Here is a 17,771-nt window from a genome sequence, read left to right on the forward strand (position 1 = left end):
CGGCTCTGACCAGAGTTGCCCTTTCCAAGGCAAGACCTCACACTCTGGAGAAAAGGCACAGTGGTGTGGGAAGTGAGCCTGGGGGTGGAGCCTGGGGAGGCAGAGCAACATATTAACCTATTATCTCTCTGGCCGCCTTCTTAATAGGTCTCTCTGAATCTTGCTTCCACACTCCATCCTCTAATGTCTTCTTACCACAGTCTTAACCATCGTGGTAACAAATTACCTTCACATTTGTAGAAAAGGTGCCACTTTTTGGAAAATATGCTTAGAAGGAGTAAATACTGCTATTGTGCTTCTGCTCTGAATCTAAATCCTGTCAGCATCTCTACCCCCAAAAATCTACTTATCCTGGATTTTACTCCCTCTCCCCGATTCCACTGGGATGTACTCTAATCAATTAATTCCCATTAAGAAGTTAACAATTGGCAACAATTCATTTTCTTGCCTACCTCCCTCCAGGTATTTCCCAACTTTTCCTGATCATAAGACTCACCTGTGGTGCTTTTAAACATACGTTAGCCCAGGTCTCTTCCCTGGAGAGCCTGATTCAGCAGATTTTGGGTGGGACCCAAGAATTTGTGATATTAATGAGAGCCCCATGTGATACTTTTGATTAAGGAAGTTGGGGAAACACAACTCTGATCTACAATGGTATTTCCTGTAACAGGAAATGGGATTACTCCTCAAGTTACACCACAAAGACAACACATAAATCAATAATTGCAAATACCAACTCACTACTCGCACAGAATTTGAGCATTATATCACCTATTGTGGAACATGAGCAGCAAAACATCTAGGTTTCTCAAAGAGCAATGATAGATGCTGAAAAGTTACGTTGATTAGATCTCAGAAAATCTGAGTTCTCAACCTGGCCCTGACACTCAGTTGTCAAAGCTTGGGCAAGTTGCTTTGCCTCTGTTTCCCCATCTGTAAACTCCCAATTGCTACACAATATGACATTCTTATTTAGATCACTACTCCCTTCAACTTAGAATTTCTATTTCTAGGAATTTATCCTGAGGGCTAACTAGGGAAATGTACAAGAATATCCATCATATAATTGTTTATAATGATGAAAAGTTGGAAGATATCTTAATGTCCATCATTAGGGAACATTGATTTATATAGACATTGAATATTATGCAACTCTAAAAATGGTAATGGAGATCTTTATGTTTGATAGGAAAAATGTCCATGACATGTAAAGTAATATAAGCAGGTTAAAACCATAGTCTGAACTTCCATCTCAGGTTGTTGTTGTTTTTTTAAGTGTGTGTGGTGTTTGTAGAAAAAGTCCATAAGGTTATGTACCTAAATATTAGTGGTGGCAAGATTATGGCTGACATTTTCCTTTTCTCTTTATCCTTCTGTAATTGTCTGCATTTTTTCCAGTAAGCTTAAAATTTATACTTGGGGGAAAATAAAGCTTCATCCATTTTTTTAAAGGTACTTCTTCATGCACATTGCCAGAGTGATGTCCACACTAGCCCGGAGACTAGAAGTTACTTAAAGGAAAGGTTTGTTACTTAAAGGAGGTGTGAACAAGAGATGGTCTTTCCTCAATAAAGCCCACCACCTTCTTTTACTCTACATTGGAGCTGTAAATATTTTTTCCAAAAGATCCTAATTTTTCCCAGTGTTATGGAGAAAAACACCAATTCATTCACCTAGAGCCAATTTCAAGGAACTGTGGTTTCATGGCTGGCCTACAGAGCAGCTGATGGAATACCCAAGGCAAGTATTAGGAAGGGCAGAACTCGGCTTCTTTCGGGCCTTCTAGAAAGCCTCTGCCTTCCCAAATCCCTCCCTATCAGCTGGGAGAGCTGGAGAAGATTCAGGTGTCTCCAATAGGGAGAGGGCAGGGTCATATCCTGTTTCTTGCTATAAAAGCACACAGCAGCCCATCCCTCTGCCTGGTTGATTTGGTGGTGCCTTTGGCCATGGCGCGCAGGCAGAGAGGAGATTGTGGGAGTCCCTCAAGCTGGTTCAGTGCAGACTGGAGGTGAGTAATTCTGGAGGAAGAGGGAGGGATGCAATGGCCTTGTCTGCTTAAGTTAATTCCTCCTTAACTCTCTCCCCTATCCCCTTCCAGCACCTACAGGTCACTTTCTCTATTCTTCGCCCTTGTGACTTCAGTGAACTCAGTAGGTGTTATTCATCTATTGAATCCTGACTTCACAGGTATGCCTCTTGGGTGAGGGAAATGACCTTAGCATCTCTCAAACAGGTTGCAGCTAGGGTGCCTAGATGACTAGGAAACACAAACACAGGTCAGACAATCTCCCTTCACCCCCTTTCTTACATAGATCGAGTCACTGGATGTTTCCATTGCTTACCTATGGCTTGCTATACTAGCTAAACGAAAAAGCTTACAGAATACACCCACACTGCCTTCTAGTCCCTCACTGCCTCAAGCTTTACGGCACCAAAGAACAGCAAACCACAAAACTAAGCTCCCATCTCTGGGAGAAGTAGTCTTCAAACACACATTCATGCTTAAGGAAAGCATCAACATAACAGACAAAATCAGAGGTGTTCTGCTTGAAATGAGAAGTTTTTGAAACTTTGACCTGAGCCAGAGGATGCAGAGTGGCAGATTATAGGCAGAACTTAGCCTTAAAAAGTGTCCTTGGACTTACCCAGGGTGTTTTTTAAACTTCAAATTGAAAAATATTCAGACAAAACTCTTGTTCTCCAATTCTTCACAGACCTCCCATCCTTACCTCCATCAGCTCCACTGTCAAGGTTCCAGCCTGGTTGCCATGCCATGAACGTGCTTGTTTAACCTGAATCCAGGCTTATCCTTGGAGTGCTTCAGAAAGCCCGAGGCACTTAACTGATACCTTTCTTACAGTTCTTGGTATCTTGCATAGTAATGTCTCTCCCATCAATTTGTGAGCTCCCCAAGGGTAGAGAACAAGCTTTGCCTCTCCTAGCTGGCAATTTCCCAGATGCCTCTTGGAGAGGAGAGTTCCCTCCATACACTTCTGTGGGAATCGTGCCTCCTGTAGTTCAAAGCTGCCCCAAGTGCTTCTTCTGCTCTTCAGGTACTGTCACTTGCTATGAAAATAGAATGATAGTGGAGTTTCCAAGCCATCTTGGCCTCAAGAAATGGCATGCATCTGTGGTGGGTAAGTAATGTGTACTATCTCATCTTAGTCATATTTAGTAGAAAGCCTTTGGTTCAAAGCCAGCCCTATTTTTCTGGTGAGCAGGGTATGTAAACTCTGGAGCAACTGGCATCCAGATTCCATGATACCACGGGGGTCCCTGATTTGCATGAGGCCACAAAGAGTGGGAGACCTTGTCTTTCTTGGAAACCTGTCTTATCTCAGAATCCCGTGGGAAATTTTTACCTGCAAATCACAGCATCTCTCGAAGCTAGGGTCATAATATCCAGTTGGGTCAATAAAAAAATGAAGTGATTGAAGTACCTTAGAAATCGACTGGCAGTTGTAGCTATGTAGCTTTGGTTGACTCTGTCACTGAAATGTACTTCTTGGCTATCCTCTGTCTAAACTGCTCTGGCTTCTGTAGATCACTTTGGTCTTGAAATGCTGAACTGCACTTATGTCCTGGACCCAGAAAAGCTCACCCTGAGGGCCCCATATGAGACTTGTACCAGGAGAGTGGTAAGTAATTGCTCTGAGGAGTGACTTAAAGTAGTAACCTAGTAGGTACTAATAATCTAGTAATTAAGGATATAGGATGTGAAATAGAGCAGTGGTTCTCAACCAGAGGTGATTTTTTTTTTTTTTTTTGTCTGCCCAGGGGACGTTTGGTAATGTTTAGAGACATTTTTGAAGACATTCTTGGTTATCACAACTGGAGGGGGGAGAGGCTGCCACTGGCATCTAGTGGGCACAAGCCAAGGAGGCTGCTAAACAGCCTACATTGCACAGGGTGGCCCCCATAACACAGAATTATCAGGTCTCAAATGCTAATAATGCTGAGATTGAGAAACCCTGGAATTGAGGCCTTGGGCTTGAGTCCTAGCTCTGCCACTATCGAGGTGTGATCTTGGGTGAGTAAGCTAACCTTTCTAAGCCTCTGCTAGCCCTTTAGAAAATGGGAGTTATGGTACCTCTCCCCAGGTTATCTAAAGATCAGTGGTATAATGCAGATGAAGGAGTTAGTGCAGCAACTAGACACAACAAATGCTCAAACATGAGCTATCTTGATCTGTAACTGTCATAGGAAATGGGAGGCTATTTTGGTGCTGGCAAGTAGAAAACATCTATGCTGTGAAAACAGGTGTTAGAAGGCAAGCAGCAGCTGAGCAGTATTGCCAAGCAACAGTACTGCCAAATCAGGGTTAATAGGAGCAGTAAAAGCAACCTGTCCAAGCAGTTCTCAAGCTTTAAGGTGCAAAGAATCAGTTGGGGAACTTAGAAAGTATAGATTTAGTTCGTTTAGTTGACTTAGTAGGTCTGGGGTGTGTCCTAGAAATCTGCATGTTTAACAGGCCACTTCATCTGATTCCACAGTGAAGAGCTCTAGTAATTAAATTTTTCCCTTCTGAAACAGCCATTCTCAATTTTAGGAAGCTTAGAGTTGCATTCCTTTAGATCTAACACTCAACAGAAAAATGGCTGACCTGTACTTTAGACTGTGAGTTCCCTAAGCCGGGGGAAATACCAAAGATGGCTCTGCCCAGCACCCCCACAATGGCTGCTACACAGGTGCTCAATAAATTATTTGAATGACTTGGTAGAGGCCCCAAACCATCCAGGGCCATGATACTTACAGTAAGTGTAGGAAGAAAATAAAAACTGAACTCCCATCCCTAAGCTCAAGGAACTGTTCTCTGCCAATGTATGGGTCTTCCTTGGGATAGCTAAAAGGGCTAGCTATAGTCTCCTGTTTTAGGAATGAGGTACCTTCCAGAACCTATGGTACTGGTAACTTTAAGGGTTTTGCCACTCATCTGGGTCAGATGGCATTCTGGAATCACCTTTCTCACTGTGGTACTAGCACTTACTATGTTCTTACTATGCCATTTGCACACAGCTTGGCCGGCACCAGATGACCATCAGACTTGTGGACAACAGTGCTACTTTAAAACATGAGGATGTCTTATATCAGGTCAGCTGTCCAGTTATGCAAGCAGAAGAAACCCATGAGCATTCAGGATCCACAATCTGCATGAAGGATTTCATGTCTGTGAGTGAAACAGGCTGACTGCTTCTCATATGGCTACTGCAGGAAAACATGATCTAGAAAGAGCTGAGTTTAGGAACAGAATCAGGATTATAATCCTGTGTTCATTAATTATTTGCTGTGTGGCTTTGGATCGATTTCTTAACCACACTGAGCCTTTGTTTCCAAGTCTGAAGTGGAGGACAATAACGCTTACCTCATAGGGTGGCTATAAGAATTTACTGAGAAGATACATACAGTGCTCAGCACATCATGCCTGGCAACAGAAAGGATTCAGTGGTAGCTGCAATCACACTAATAATTGGACAAACTGAATACCTACCATATGCCAGGCCCTGTGCCAGATGCTAGGATATAGTAAATGAGCAAAAGAGCCCAATCACACACTTGTGGATTTTATAGTCTAACATAGCTTATATCGACAATGGATAAACAAGAGATATTTGTACTTTATTAGAACAATAATAGAACTGCATGGCTTGATAAAATACTTGATTTTTATGGACATAGTAAAAAGCTGTGCATTTAAGAACTTTGTGCCTCAACGTACAACGGGAGGGGAGCTTAGATCTTCCAAATGCCTTCTGGTATCAGAAACTCAAAGAGGTGAATTGATGTCTAAGGGCACAGCTAGCATTCATGCCTGGTCCTGTGCTTCTCTTACATCCCATGGCCAGGCCTCTTGGTGTAAGAACTACATGGCAATTGCTCTGGGTGTTTTCCACTTACCGTCAGGTAGCATGACTTCAGAAACTTTCTCCTCCAAATCGAAGCCTCACATGAATTTTTTTTTTTTTTTTCCTTCCAGTTTACCTTTCAGATTTTTCCTGGCATGGCTGACGAAAGTTTGGTATGAAAGTAATCTTTTAAGTTACAGACCTAAGTAAACTTTAGTTCTATATTAAAAGGTGATATAACTTCAATCCTGATTACAATACTAAACAGATGACAATAGTCTTGGGGTTAAGGCGAGTACCAACCCTCCAAGTGAAACTTTTGACTCTAGAAACCTGAACCTCAGATGGGATGGATCATTGAGGCTGGTGATGGTGCAAGAGCCCAGACTCTGACCCTTCGGGAGGCCATGACACAAGGATATAATCTTCTGATTGATAGCAGCAAGATAGTCATCCAAGTGTCATTCAATGCCACTGGAGTGACTCACTACAGGGTAGGTGTGAATCTTTTTGTACCACCACCCAGGTATGACCAATATTTCTAAACCCAAGCATGATCGCAACCACAGCTTCAAATTAAGTGGGACTACAACTCACTCAACAGGTATCTTAATGCCTACTATGTATCAAGCACTGCACTGAATACTAAAGATACAATGGTGAACAAAACAGATATGGTCCTTACTTCAAGCTGTTCTTCTTCCCCACAGATCTAAATCTACTATATAATGTAGAGCTAGGGTACTACTACTAAAGTGTATTATGAAGTAAGGTGTTCTGTTTGTGTTATCATCGTCCTGTATTGTGTGTTACAGTAGGTATTAGTGCTTTCTGGGCCAACAATCAAGACACGACATTAAATGAGTTAATGTCCCAGAGTACTTAGAACAGGTCCTGGCGCTTCAGTGTTCAGATGTCAGCCATCTTAACAGTCTTGTTACACAGTGAATGTAAACAGACTGCCGAGTCTTGTAAACATTCTCTCTGAATGCTGATGCCACAAAATAGTCATAAAACAAGAGGAGCTTTTGCTCATATCTGCCTAGAAATGATCAGCTACAGGTCACATCAATAGACAACACCAGCTTGCCTGATGTTACGAGGCACAAGATTTTAAAACTAGAGCACCTACAGAATAATCACTGGATAAAATGCCTAAATTCTACTTGGGCCCAAACAGTGCCGAATACTTGAGTGTATGCTTGCCCTGACTATTCTTCTAGCTTTGGTTAGAAATGCAAGTAAACCAATGTTTTTAAAAAATGCTCCCCCTCCCCCACCCCAGCAAGGTAACAGTCATCTCTACACGGTGCCTCTGAAGCTTATGTATGGGTCTCCTGGGCAGAAGATCATCTTATCCTCACAAGTGATTTGTATGTCAGGTAAGGCCCTAGTTTGGGGCAACTCCAGTTGTGGGAGACATTGTTCTGAGGGCTTAATCAAGGCTGATCATGGGCATTCTGTTGGTCATTCCTTCTAGGTCCTGTGACTTGTAATGCCACACACATGACTCTCACCATACCAGAGTTTCCTGGGAAGTTAAAATCCGTGAGCTTTGAAAATAAGAACATTGCTGTGAGCCAGTTGCACAACAATGGGATTGATATGGAAGAAACAAATGGCTTGAGATTGTACTTCAGCAAAACTCTTCTCAAAACAAAAGTATGTTCCCTTAACCACTGAGCTTTATGGAAGCCTGACTTGAAGCATAGTCTTGTAGGTAACCCTGATACAGCTGATGACTTGTCCATAAATTCTAACTGCTGGTATAATAAACTCAAACTTTAGAAGGCCTCATTTGATCACTTTGCATAAATCTCGGTAACTGAAATTCACTTTCAAACCCCAAGCCTCTTTAACCTCTGCAATGTAGGTTTTCCTAAGTTTTTCTCAGCTCATTGAATAGTACAAACTGCTTTCAAGTTTCTAGTAATGAACCTCTTATGCCCTATTAAAAACAGGATAGCTTGATCCAAATAAAACGGTCCCAAACTGTCCTCACTGAGGCCAGTCTTGACTGATGCAATTCCTAGGGACACCAGAGAATAATCTTATGTTGCAGTATGTGTTTTGCAATGACATTCTATAACATTCGTAGAGTCCTTTTCACTCAGACCTGGCTTGGCAGGGTACTCAGCTCTTTGGAATTTGATCTGTTAATTCAAGCTTTAGTGCCTGGTACAAAAAGCGTGCAGTGCTGGGTACTCTGGGGCATGAGTTTAAAGCAATAATCTTCCTGCCTAGGAAAGCATCCTGATCTGGAGAAGTGATAGGGTCTTTCTTGTTCTTGGTTACAGGGAAACCAGAATAAGTCAGGAGTGTGCCTTGCGGGTATTCAGTGTACTTCCTTCCTGCCTCCCTGTGACTGCTCTGGGCCCCGACAGGCTGTGGCTGCTAACTGACATTCTTCTCTCGTTTCAGTTCTCTGAAAAATGCCTACCCTATCAATTCTACTTATCTTCACTCAAGCTGACCTTTTACTTCCAACTGGAGACAGTATCCATGGTGGTTTACCCTGAGTGTCTCTGTGAGTCAACAGTTTCTATAGGTAAATACCTTTTTTTTTTTTTTTTTTTAAAACTTGGTTTTCTACATTCTTCCTCCCTTAGCTCTTGTGCATGTAGGAAAGTGTATAGAAGTTCAGACTCTGTATTGCTTATACTTGGAGGAAATGAAAGACTGGAGATCAGAAATTTTATTCCAGCAGCCATAATAGGGCCCTAAGGAGGATAACACTTCCAAAATATACATACCAGTATCTCATTAGAACTGCTTCATGTTTAACCTGGATATATTTCATGTTAGGAGTCTGAGCCACCATCCAAATAAGATTGCTTCAAACCTGCAACAAGAGGGATTATAAACGTCTAAAAGATTTTCCTCGGGGCTGGCCCAGTGGCGTAGTGGTCAAGTTCACGTGCTCAGCTTCGGCTGCTGGGGGACTCTGGGTGCGGACCTACACCATTCGTCAAGCCATGCTGTGGTGGTGTCCCACATACAAAATAGAGGAAGATTGGTACAGATGTTAGCTCAGGGCCAATCTTCCTCACCAAAAAAAAAAAATTTCCCCAAACTCGTGTAAATTCCTATGGAGTGGGTATTTCCTCTTATTCAGTATTGCCTCTGCTCTGCTCCTCTGTTATCCACTGATCTGTGTCAGGTCAAGCCAGACAGGAAAAATTAGTTCCTGCCTCAAATTTCCCCACAAACCACTTAGGATCTGTGAGTCTTGAAAGAAGGGATGTAATGACACGAGGCATTACACTTTAAACCATGAAGAATCTGACTCTTAAATCACTTTAGTCCTTCATCAGGATTTTCTCACCGGTCCCTTCCCCCACATGGTACTTCCTTCCATGTCTCCTGCTTCCTCTTCCTTTGGATGAAAAATCCTTCTGTTCATACAGAGCAGCTTCACTGTTGTCTAGGTGTTTTAGGGTCTTCTAACTCAAGCTGCTTATCAAGGTATTTTTCCAAACAAAGACTTAAGACAAATTCTGGTGCCTCCTGGTGAAAATCCAAACTTTCCCTCATCATACTTCAAGATTAGTAGAAAATAGTATTCCCATGGCAGACATTTCTTTAAACTCGCACCACTATCTAGTTACAGGTGAGCTGTGTACTCAAGATGGGTTTATGGACATTGAGGTCTACAGCCATCAAACAAACCCAGCTCTCAACTTGGATACCCTTAGGGTCGGGGACTCATCCTGCCAGCCTATCTTCAAAGCTCCATCTCAGGGGCTAGTACGGTTTCACATACCCCTGAATGGATGTGGAACAAGACATAAGGTTAGTACTGGCGGATAGCAAGAGGTTAAGACTTATCTTTGGGATAAGTGGTTAACCATTTTCTCTAACTTTAAGTTTGAGGATGACACGTTCATCTATGAAAATGAAATACATGCTCTCTGGGCAGATCTTCCTCCAAGCACAATTTCCAGAGACAGTGAATTCAGGTGCGATACAGTTGCTACTTTTTAAGTTCCATATTAAATTCAAGCAGTCTTTTAACCTAAAACTTTCTGTATCCCCTCCCCCACACCCATCCACTCTTACAGAATGACAGTGAAGTGCCGTTATGGCAGGGATGATATGCTAATAAATACCAATGTCGAAAGTCTTCCTCCTCCAGTGGCCTCAGTGAAGCCAGGTCCACTTGCCTTGATCCTGCAAACCTACCCAGGTGAGACATTACAACCTAAAGAAATCTGCTTAAATACTTTCAGGGAATTCTTCCCTAAAATGAACTTTCTGATGCTGCCAGACTAAAGGAGTAGTAGTGATGCTTAAGCTCTTGTTGAAATCATCAACTAGTTGAGTACTGAAGTGGTTTCTATTCCATCTCAGATAAATCCTACCTGCAACCTTATGGGGACAGGGAGTACCCTGTGATGAGATACCTCCGCCAACCAATTTATCTGGAAGTGAGAATCCTAAACAGGACTGACCCCAACATCAAGTTGGTCTTAGATGACTGCTGGGCAACGCCCACCATGGACCCAGCCTCTCTCCCCCAGTGGAATATTGTTGTGGATGGGTAGGTATTCCCCACACATAAGGTAGCCCAGCTAATCCACCAAACTGCCAGTGAAGAGAGAATAAAACCCCTCGGGCTTCAGAGGAGCGCTGTATCACAAACGCCCTGAGTTTTGTCCTTATTTCTTGGTAACCTGTCTTTGGTCTAATAAGGTGAATCATGCTTTCCTATTACCCTTGAATCTAAAAGAATGGGATCTTTCCCAAGGAAGTCAGGCTGTAATACTCTTTATCTGGAGAGAAAATAGATTTCCAGTTCTTATCCATTTATTGACCATCAATCATAGTCAATCCATTTATTGAACACCTACTGTATGCCAGGCACGGTGCTGTGTATTACACATGCATTTGAACCTCGTCACTCCATGAGAGACACTAGCCACCTCATGAAGAAGAAACCCAAGCTTTCTGCTTAAATAACTAGCCCAAAGTCATACTTAGTAAATGGTGGGATTTGAATGCCCATCTGACTCTAGACCTGAACACCATAAGGCTCTGAAGCTGTGACTACACACACTTGTGCACTGGTGTTAGTCCTCTCAGCTCTGCCTGCAGGGGTCTGCACCTTGATAGAACTGCACCTTAGCTTTCTTGATGCTGTTGTAATCTGTTAAGCTCTTAACCTCCAGGTATACTTCCCCAGGACCATGTGTAGCCAGTGTATTCACAGCTCCTTCCTTCATTCCATTCAAGACTTGCTCAAGTGTTCTCTTTTCCATGAAGCCTACCCTGACCCTTTTGCCCCCTTACCCTAGTCTCTTTCCTTGGTACTTACCACCTAACCTACTACTTTCTTTATAGCTATCACCCCCTGCTAGCATCTAAGATATAAATTGGCAGGAGTTCTCTACCTTTTGACACTGACATATACTATCTGCCTGGGACATAATAGGTGCTCAGAGCTACATGTAAAACTTGTAGCTCTTGATGAGTTTAGCTGGCAAACAAATAGGGGCTTAAATTGTATTAATACATAGTAGGAAAAAACTAGCAGGTACAACTTATGATTTCATAGATACTGTCGGATAGGCCAAGTCAGAGGTATATTAAGTAAAATAAAGATACAGGTACAAGGTAAAGCAATAGTTCTGACGGTATTACATGTGACTGAATCTGGGCAGACATTGAGTTAGACTCTGGAGTGAATGTGGCTGATGTCCCTCCCTGGTACATGCCTCCTAGCTGTGAATACAACCTGGACAACTACAGAACCACCTTCCATCCAGTTGGTTCCTCCGTGACCTATCCGAATCACTATCAGAGGTTTGATGTGAAGACCTTTGCCTTCCTGTCAGAAGCCCAAGTGCTCTCTAGTCTGGTAAGTGATGAACAAGTCACAAGGGATAGGTTGAATGTGAGTGCATCGATTCCATTTCCCTTCTCCTGTCTACAGGTCTTCTTCCACTGTAGAGCCTTAATCTGCAATCTACTGTCTCCTGACTCCCCTCTGTGTTCTGCAACTTGCCCTGTGTCACACAGAAGCAGGCGAGGTAAAAAATTAAGTCCTCATTACTGTGAGTTTACTCAAAGCAAGTCTCATCCTTTCAAAACTCAAATAAGGATGAGTGCCTCATTCTTCACCTAATCCCAAGAGCCCAAGACACCTGGGCTAAGCCTAGTCTGCCTTACCTATGAGTCTGAGATGAGCAGGTTCTTGATCAGTCCTATGGACAAGTTTGTTTTTGCATGTGATCTGTAGCCTTAACTCTTGCAGACTTAACTCTAAAAAGTCATTCTTCTTCAGTCTAGGTAGACCTGGAAGTTAATCTTCTTTGGATATTCTTTGAGAGTTCACCCTGTTTTTATAGTAAGGAGTATGCCCTCTCCTGCAAAGAAGGCAAAACTACATAGATGAGCAGGGACTCCATAGAGATCTGCTCTAGGAATTCTGTCGACACACCTCTTACCACTTCTCACTGTTCCAGAGGTCACACAAACTTTATTATCTGTCTCCAGACACAGGGGCCACCGAGGAAGAGAAAACTATAGTAAGTCTCCCAGGACCCATCCTTCTATTGTCAGATGGCTCTTCATTCAGAGGTATGGATTTAAAGCCTGGGGTACTTCCTGGACTCCAGCTCTTGGCTTTATGTCAAATTTAACTATGCATAAATAACACATGCTCATGGTCAACCTAAAGAGAATAAAAGACACTCTTTTGAAGGATAGCTTCTATTAAGTCTCTTGTGTGCCCTTCCAAAAATCCCCCTTTAACACAAGTGGGATCATATATTCTGCCTACTGTTCTGTAACTTGCTTTTTTACTTGTTTTAGCCATCTTATATCTGCACAGAGACCTACCTCACTGTTACCAGCTATATGGGCTTCCATCTAGGTGATTCCCAGTTTTGTCACTAATGCCACATTGGAATCCTCTTAAGTCTTTGCCTACTATACAAGAACTTCACCATATGTCCCTAGAATTAGGACTAATAGGTCATAAGGCGTGTGTCTTGCTATTGCCAAACTTAAGTCTGTATTAGATTATGTTCCTGTTAATATCCCATGTCCTCATCCCAGGTTGTCTTAATTTTAGGCCTAGAATTTGAAATAAAGCTGTCTTAAATCCCTAACTAATAACTTACAAGAAATCACACTCGGGACAGCTAGCCACATTTGTTAGGGCCAGGATGTTGTGTTAAACAAGAGACTGAGACTATAAGCTCCTTTCCATTGATTAAGGTTAGTAAAAGCAAGTGGCAACAGCAGTGGGAGTGGAGCAGGGAGAGGAAGTTGGCTCAAGGGATAAGACTATATGTTATTGCAAGCTTCCCAAATGAGTCCTTTGAGGCTTAACTTCACTTCCTTCCCTGGGGAGCCTTAATATGTAAAGCTTCAGCTTCAACTTATCCTTATGATTTAAATATAGTCTTAAGACTTGAATCTCTGCTTCTTTTCCAGGTGTTGTGGACACTAAAGGGCACGGGACTGTTGGATATGTTGCTTTTAAAACTATGGTAGCTGTGGTTGCCTTAGCAGGTGTTGTGGCAACTCTAGGCCTCATCAGTTACCTGCACAAGAAAAGAACCATGATGTTAAATCACTAAGTGGATTTTCAAATAAAGCTGTTCAAGTGTAAGCCTCTTGCTTCTGTCTTCTCTTTAAGATTAGATGGAATTCAAGGATGTTTCTTGCAGTCACTCTTCAGAATGAATGCAGTACCCACCCACAATCCTCTGGGCAGGCTTTGGTCTGTGTGGACATGAATAAGGAAATTTATGACTTAATTGCTGCCTGTTATTCAGCTTTTTCTGACTCCGCCCCCCCCCACCCCCAAAACTGACAGTGCCAGAGAATTCAGTCAATATTGGGACTTAACTATAGCCCTGCTCTGGGGGTGCGTATAGATGACTGTCTCTTACCCCTCCATTCATATACACAGGATGGGAGGGCACGAAGCCATCCCTAATCAACGGCATAATTTCCCTTCTCTGGAAGGGAAGGGAAACCAGGTGTTCCAAGGGAAATCTAGTTTCCAACTTAATATTTCCTAGCTCAAATTACTCTTCCAAATGAGTAGACAACTTTCCCTGAGAACTTAAAGGGATTTAGTCACATTCCCTCCTGTAATCCCAATCCAATTAAAGGCCAGGATAGGAATACCATATGGTTCTAGGTTCCTTAAGTGCAATCACAACCCTCCTAGTCTCATTGAGACTCCACAGCTGAACACCAGCCTCTTAGCTGAGCCTAGAGAGCTCCTTTCCCTCTACCTACACTTGATTATTACCTCATCCTGAGGCTCTTTCCTGAGGGTACCCCAATTTATGCTAGGCTACAGTTATATATCATCAATATGACCAGTGTCTGCTTCACACTGTAGCTCTAATAGACCATCTTCGAGATATCTAACATAGAAAAAGTCTGTATCTAAACCAGAACTTTTGCTAGGAAAAAAGTTGCAAAGCTTTTAAATCTTTGTACACGGCAGAGAGGTGAAATAGAAATATGGAACTCATTACTTTAGTATTTGTGGACTTCAACCCTCAACTGTGAGTTGTCATACTCGTGGGTTTTTCAAAACCTAACTTCCCTGAGGAAAAAATATTATGTATACTCGGTCACTGTGTGACACCATAGGTCTTTAATATTAAATTCTTCTGCCTTCTCTTCCAACATGCCCTTTCATTCTAAGTCCTTTTGTTAGATTTATGTGCTGAAACTCAACCCTAGTGGGGGAAAAGAAAGAACTGCACTTACGTTGTGTGAAAGCTCTGGTCTTTTTAGAGTAATAAGGGTCGAAAGTTCAAGTTCTCATCAAGGCCATCCTTTAGACATTGCTATATAATGGATTAAGGCATTAATCTGCTAATGATAAAACAAGGAATGATCTTGTTCAAACTTCTGAGACTACATGTTACAGCGCTACACATTAGAACCAGAAACATTGCATGTGCTGCATTTTTTTAAATGGCATTAAAAAAAAATGTTGGCTGTTTTAATGGCTTTCTGACCCCATGTGGTAGACTGAATAAAGACCATCCACAACACGTCCACCTCCTAAACCCCAGAACCTGTGAATATTGTTACCCTTCACGGCCCCAAAAGGACTTTGCAGATGTAGCTAAAGTCTTGACATGGAGATTATCCAAGTGGGCCCAATCATAAGGGTTCTTATAAAACAGGAGGGTCTGAGACAGAGAAGATGTCCTAGTGGAAGCAGAAGTCAGAGTGATGTGGGCCACAAGCCAAGGAAAGTGGCCAGCCTATAATAGCTGGGAATGGCAAGGAAATGGATTCTTCCTTAGAGCCTCCAAAAGGAACACAGCCCTGCTGCCTTGGACTTCTGAATTCCAGAGTTGTAAAATCTGTATTGCTTTAAGCCACTAAGTTTGAATTAAATTTGTTACAGCAGCAATAGGAAATGAATACACCCTCTAATGAATCACTACCCACAACGTGAAAAACACTTTGCTAGAAGACACTAAGAAATGGAAAGATATTCCATGCTCTTGGATTGGAAGAATTGACATAGTTAAGATGTCCATACTTCCTAAAGCGATCTTTAGATTCAATGCAATCCCTATCAAAGTCCCAACAACATTTTTCACAGAATAGAACAAAGAATCCTAAAACTTATATGGAACAACAAAAGACCCCAAATAGCCAAAGAAATCCTGAGAAAAAAGAACAAAGCTGGAGGTATCACATTCTCTGATTTCATACTACAAAGCTATAGTAACCAAAAGAGCATGGTACTGGCACAAAAACAGAGACACAGTTCAATGGAATAGACTCGAGAGCCCAGAAATAAACCCACACATCTATGGACAGCTAATCTTTGACAAAGGAGCCGAGAACATACAATGGAGAAAAGAAAGTCTCTTCAACAAATGGTGTTGGGAAAACTAGCCAGCCACATGCAAAAAAGTGAAAATAGACCATTATCTTACATCATACAGAAAAATTAAAATGGATTAAAGACTTGAATGTAAGACCTGAAACCATGAACCTTCTGGAAGAAAACCTAGGAAGTATGCTCTTCGACACTGGTCTTAGCAACATATTTTCAAGGACCATGTCTGACCAAGCAAGGGAAACAATAGAAAAAGAAACAAATGGGACCACATCAAACCAGAAAGCTTCTGCACAGCAAAGGAAACCATCAACAAAATGAAAAGACAACCTAACAATTGGGAGAAGATATTTGCAAACCATATATCTGATAAGGGGTTAATCTCCAAAATATATAAAGAACTCATACATCTCAACAACAAAAAAACTAACAACCCAATTAAAAAATGGGCAAAAGAACTGAACAGACATTTCTCCAAAGAAGATATATAGATGGCCAACAGGCACATGAAAAGATGTTCAAAATCCTTAACTATCAGGGAAATGCAAATCAAAACTACAATGAGATATCACCTCACACCCATCCGAATGGCTATAGTTAACAAGACAGGAAACAACAAGTGTTGGAGAGGATGTGGAGAGAAGGGAACTCTCATACACTGCTGGTGGGAGTGCAAACTGGTGCAGCCACTATGAAAAACAGTATGGAGATTCCTCAAAACATTGTGGATAGAACTACCATACGATCCAGCTATTCCACTGCTGGGTATTTATCCAAACAACGTGAAAACACCAGTGCGTAAGATACATGCGCTCCTGTGTTCATTGCAGCATTATTCATAATAGCCAAGACTTGGAAGCAACCTAAGTGCCCATCAAGGGACAAATGGATAAAGAAGATGTGGTATATATACACAATGGAATACTACTCAGCCATAAGAAATGATGAAATCCAGCCATTTGTGACAACATGGATGGACATTGAGGGTATTATGCTAAGTGAAATAAATCAGAAGGAGAAGGTCAAATACCGTATGATCTCACTCATAAGTAGAAGATAAAAACAACAACAAACAATCACATAGAGACAGAGATTGGATTGGTGGTTACCAGAGGGGAAGGGGGGAGGCAGAAGGGCAAAAGGGCTAATTAGGCACATGTGTGTGGTGATGGGTTGTAATTAGTATTTGGGTGGTGAACATGATGTAATCTATGCGGAAATAGAAGTATAATGATGTACAGCTGAAATTTATACAATGTTATAAACCAATGTTACTGCAATTAAAAAAAAAGAAAAACACTTTGCTAGAAATGTACATTTTACAGATAAGCAACTTAAGCCCTAGTGTAATCTGTCCAAGATACCATAGTATCTTGATCGTGGAGCTGGAGCGTCTCATCTGCAAGTTCGTCTGTTTGTGTACAATCACAGGTGACCTGGGCCTCAAGGTCGCCACATAACAGGACTTGGTTCTGATGTGTCTGTCATAAATGCTGAGGCGGAACTTTGGGAGAGAAAGCCAAGCTGGCTGTGGAGCAGCTGCTGGGATGAACATTTGTTGCCATGGTAGCCTGGAACAAGTATAATGAGTGGTAAAGTCGTGTTCTCAACTTCTGAAGGTACACATCCTACTACTGTACGTGGGGGAGGCAGCCTAATCAGCAGAGATGAACTGTGTGGGAAGAGAACGTGAGCTGAAATCCCAAGAGGCTGCTCCTTTGTCCAAACTAGTATTTGCAATCTCCGTTCTCACGTAGGGATGGGCTATAATTGTAACACAGGTGCCAGGAGGTAGATGAAGGGCATTTGGGATTCTAATACTCTCTTGGACAGTTCTTTTTTTTTTTTTTTTTAATTTTTTGTTTATTGCGGTAACATTAGTTTATAACATTGTATAAATTTCAGGTGTACATCATTATACTTCTATTTCTGCACAGATTACATCATGTTCACCACCAAAATACTAACTACAATGCATCACCACACACTTGTGCTGAATTATCCCTTTTGCCCTCCTCCCTCCCCCCTTCCCCTCTGGTAACCACCAATCCAATCTCTGTCTCTATATGTTTGTTTATTGTTGTTATTATCTA

At 41.9% G+C, this 17,771-nt stretch overlaps 1 protein-coding gene across 3 annotated transcripts; it reads left to right on the forward strand.

Annotated features, from left to right (window-relative positions):
• The first annotated feature begins 1,946 nt into the window (after positions 1-1,946).
• On the forward strand, positions 1,947-13,451 carry ZP2 (zona pellucida glycoprotein 2). 3 transcript variants are annotated; one of them, XM_087449200.1, is made up of 19 exons: positions 1,947-2,008; positions 2,099-2,187; positions 3,054-3,137; positions 3,544-3,638; positions 5,017-5,169; positions 5,975-6,011; positions 6,112-6,128; positions 6,188-6,337; positions 7,129-7,225; positions 7,324-7,505; positions 8,265-8,391; positions 9,448-9,635; positions 9,711-9,802; positions 9,905-10,029; positions 10,194-10,383; positions 11,565-11,700; positions 11,776-11,872; positions 12,339-12,422; positions 13,284-13,451. In XM_087449200.1, the coding sequence occupies exons 1-19, from the start codon at positions 1,947-1,949 to the stop codon at positions 13,427-13,429; spliced, it is 2,151 nt and encodes a 716-aa protein (XP_087305326.1). In that variant the 3' UTR covers positions 13,430-13,451. The 3 variants fall into 3 exon arrangements, with proteins under 3 accessions (XP_087305326.1, XP_087305324.1, XP_087305325.1); XM_087449198.1 differs by lacking the exon at positions 6,112-6,128 and having other exon boundaries at positions 5,975-6,016; positions 6,173-6,337; XM_087449199.1 differs by lacking the exon at positions 6,112-6,128 and having other exon boundaries at positions 2,108-2,187; positions 5,975-6,016; positions 6,173-6,337.
• Positions 13,452-17,771: the final 4,320 nt, after the last annotated feature.

The sequence above is a fragment of the Ceratotherium simum genome, chromosome 26 (genome assembly GCF_057802395.1).
Source record: "Ceratotherium simum simum isolate JZ-2026a chromosome 26, ASM5780239v1, whole genome shotgun sequence".
In the NCBI taxonomy this organism is placed as follows: domain Eukaryota; kingdom Metazoa; phylum Chordata; class Mammalia; order Perissodactyla; family Rhinocerotidae; genus Ceratotherium; species Ceratotherium simum.

Coding starts and splice junctions, on each gene's coding strand:
- ZP2 (XM_087449198.1), top strand. CDS start 1,947: ATGGCGCGCAGGCAGAGAGGAGATTGTGGGAGTCCCTCAAGCTGGTTC. Junction 5,170..5,974: donor GCATGAAGGATTTCATGTCT/GTGAGTGAAACA, acceptor TTTTCCTTCCAG/TTTACCTTTCAGATTTTTCC. Junction 6,017..6,172: donor GCATGGCTGACGAAAGTTTG/GTATGAAAGTAA, acceptor TTTTGACTCTAG/AAACCTGAACCTCAGATGGG.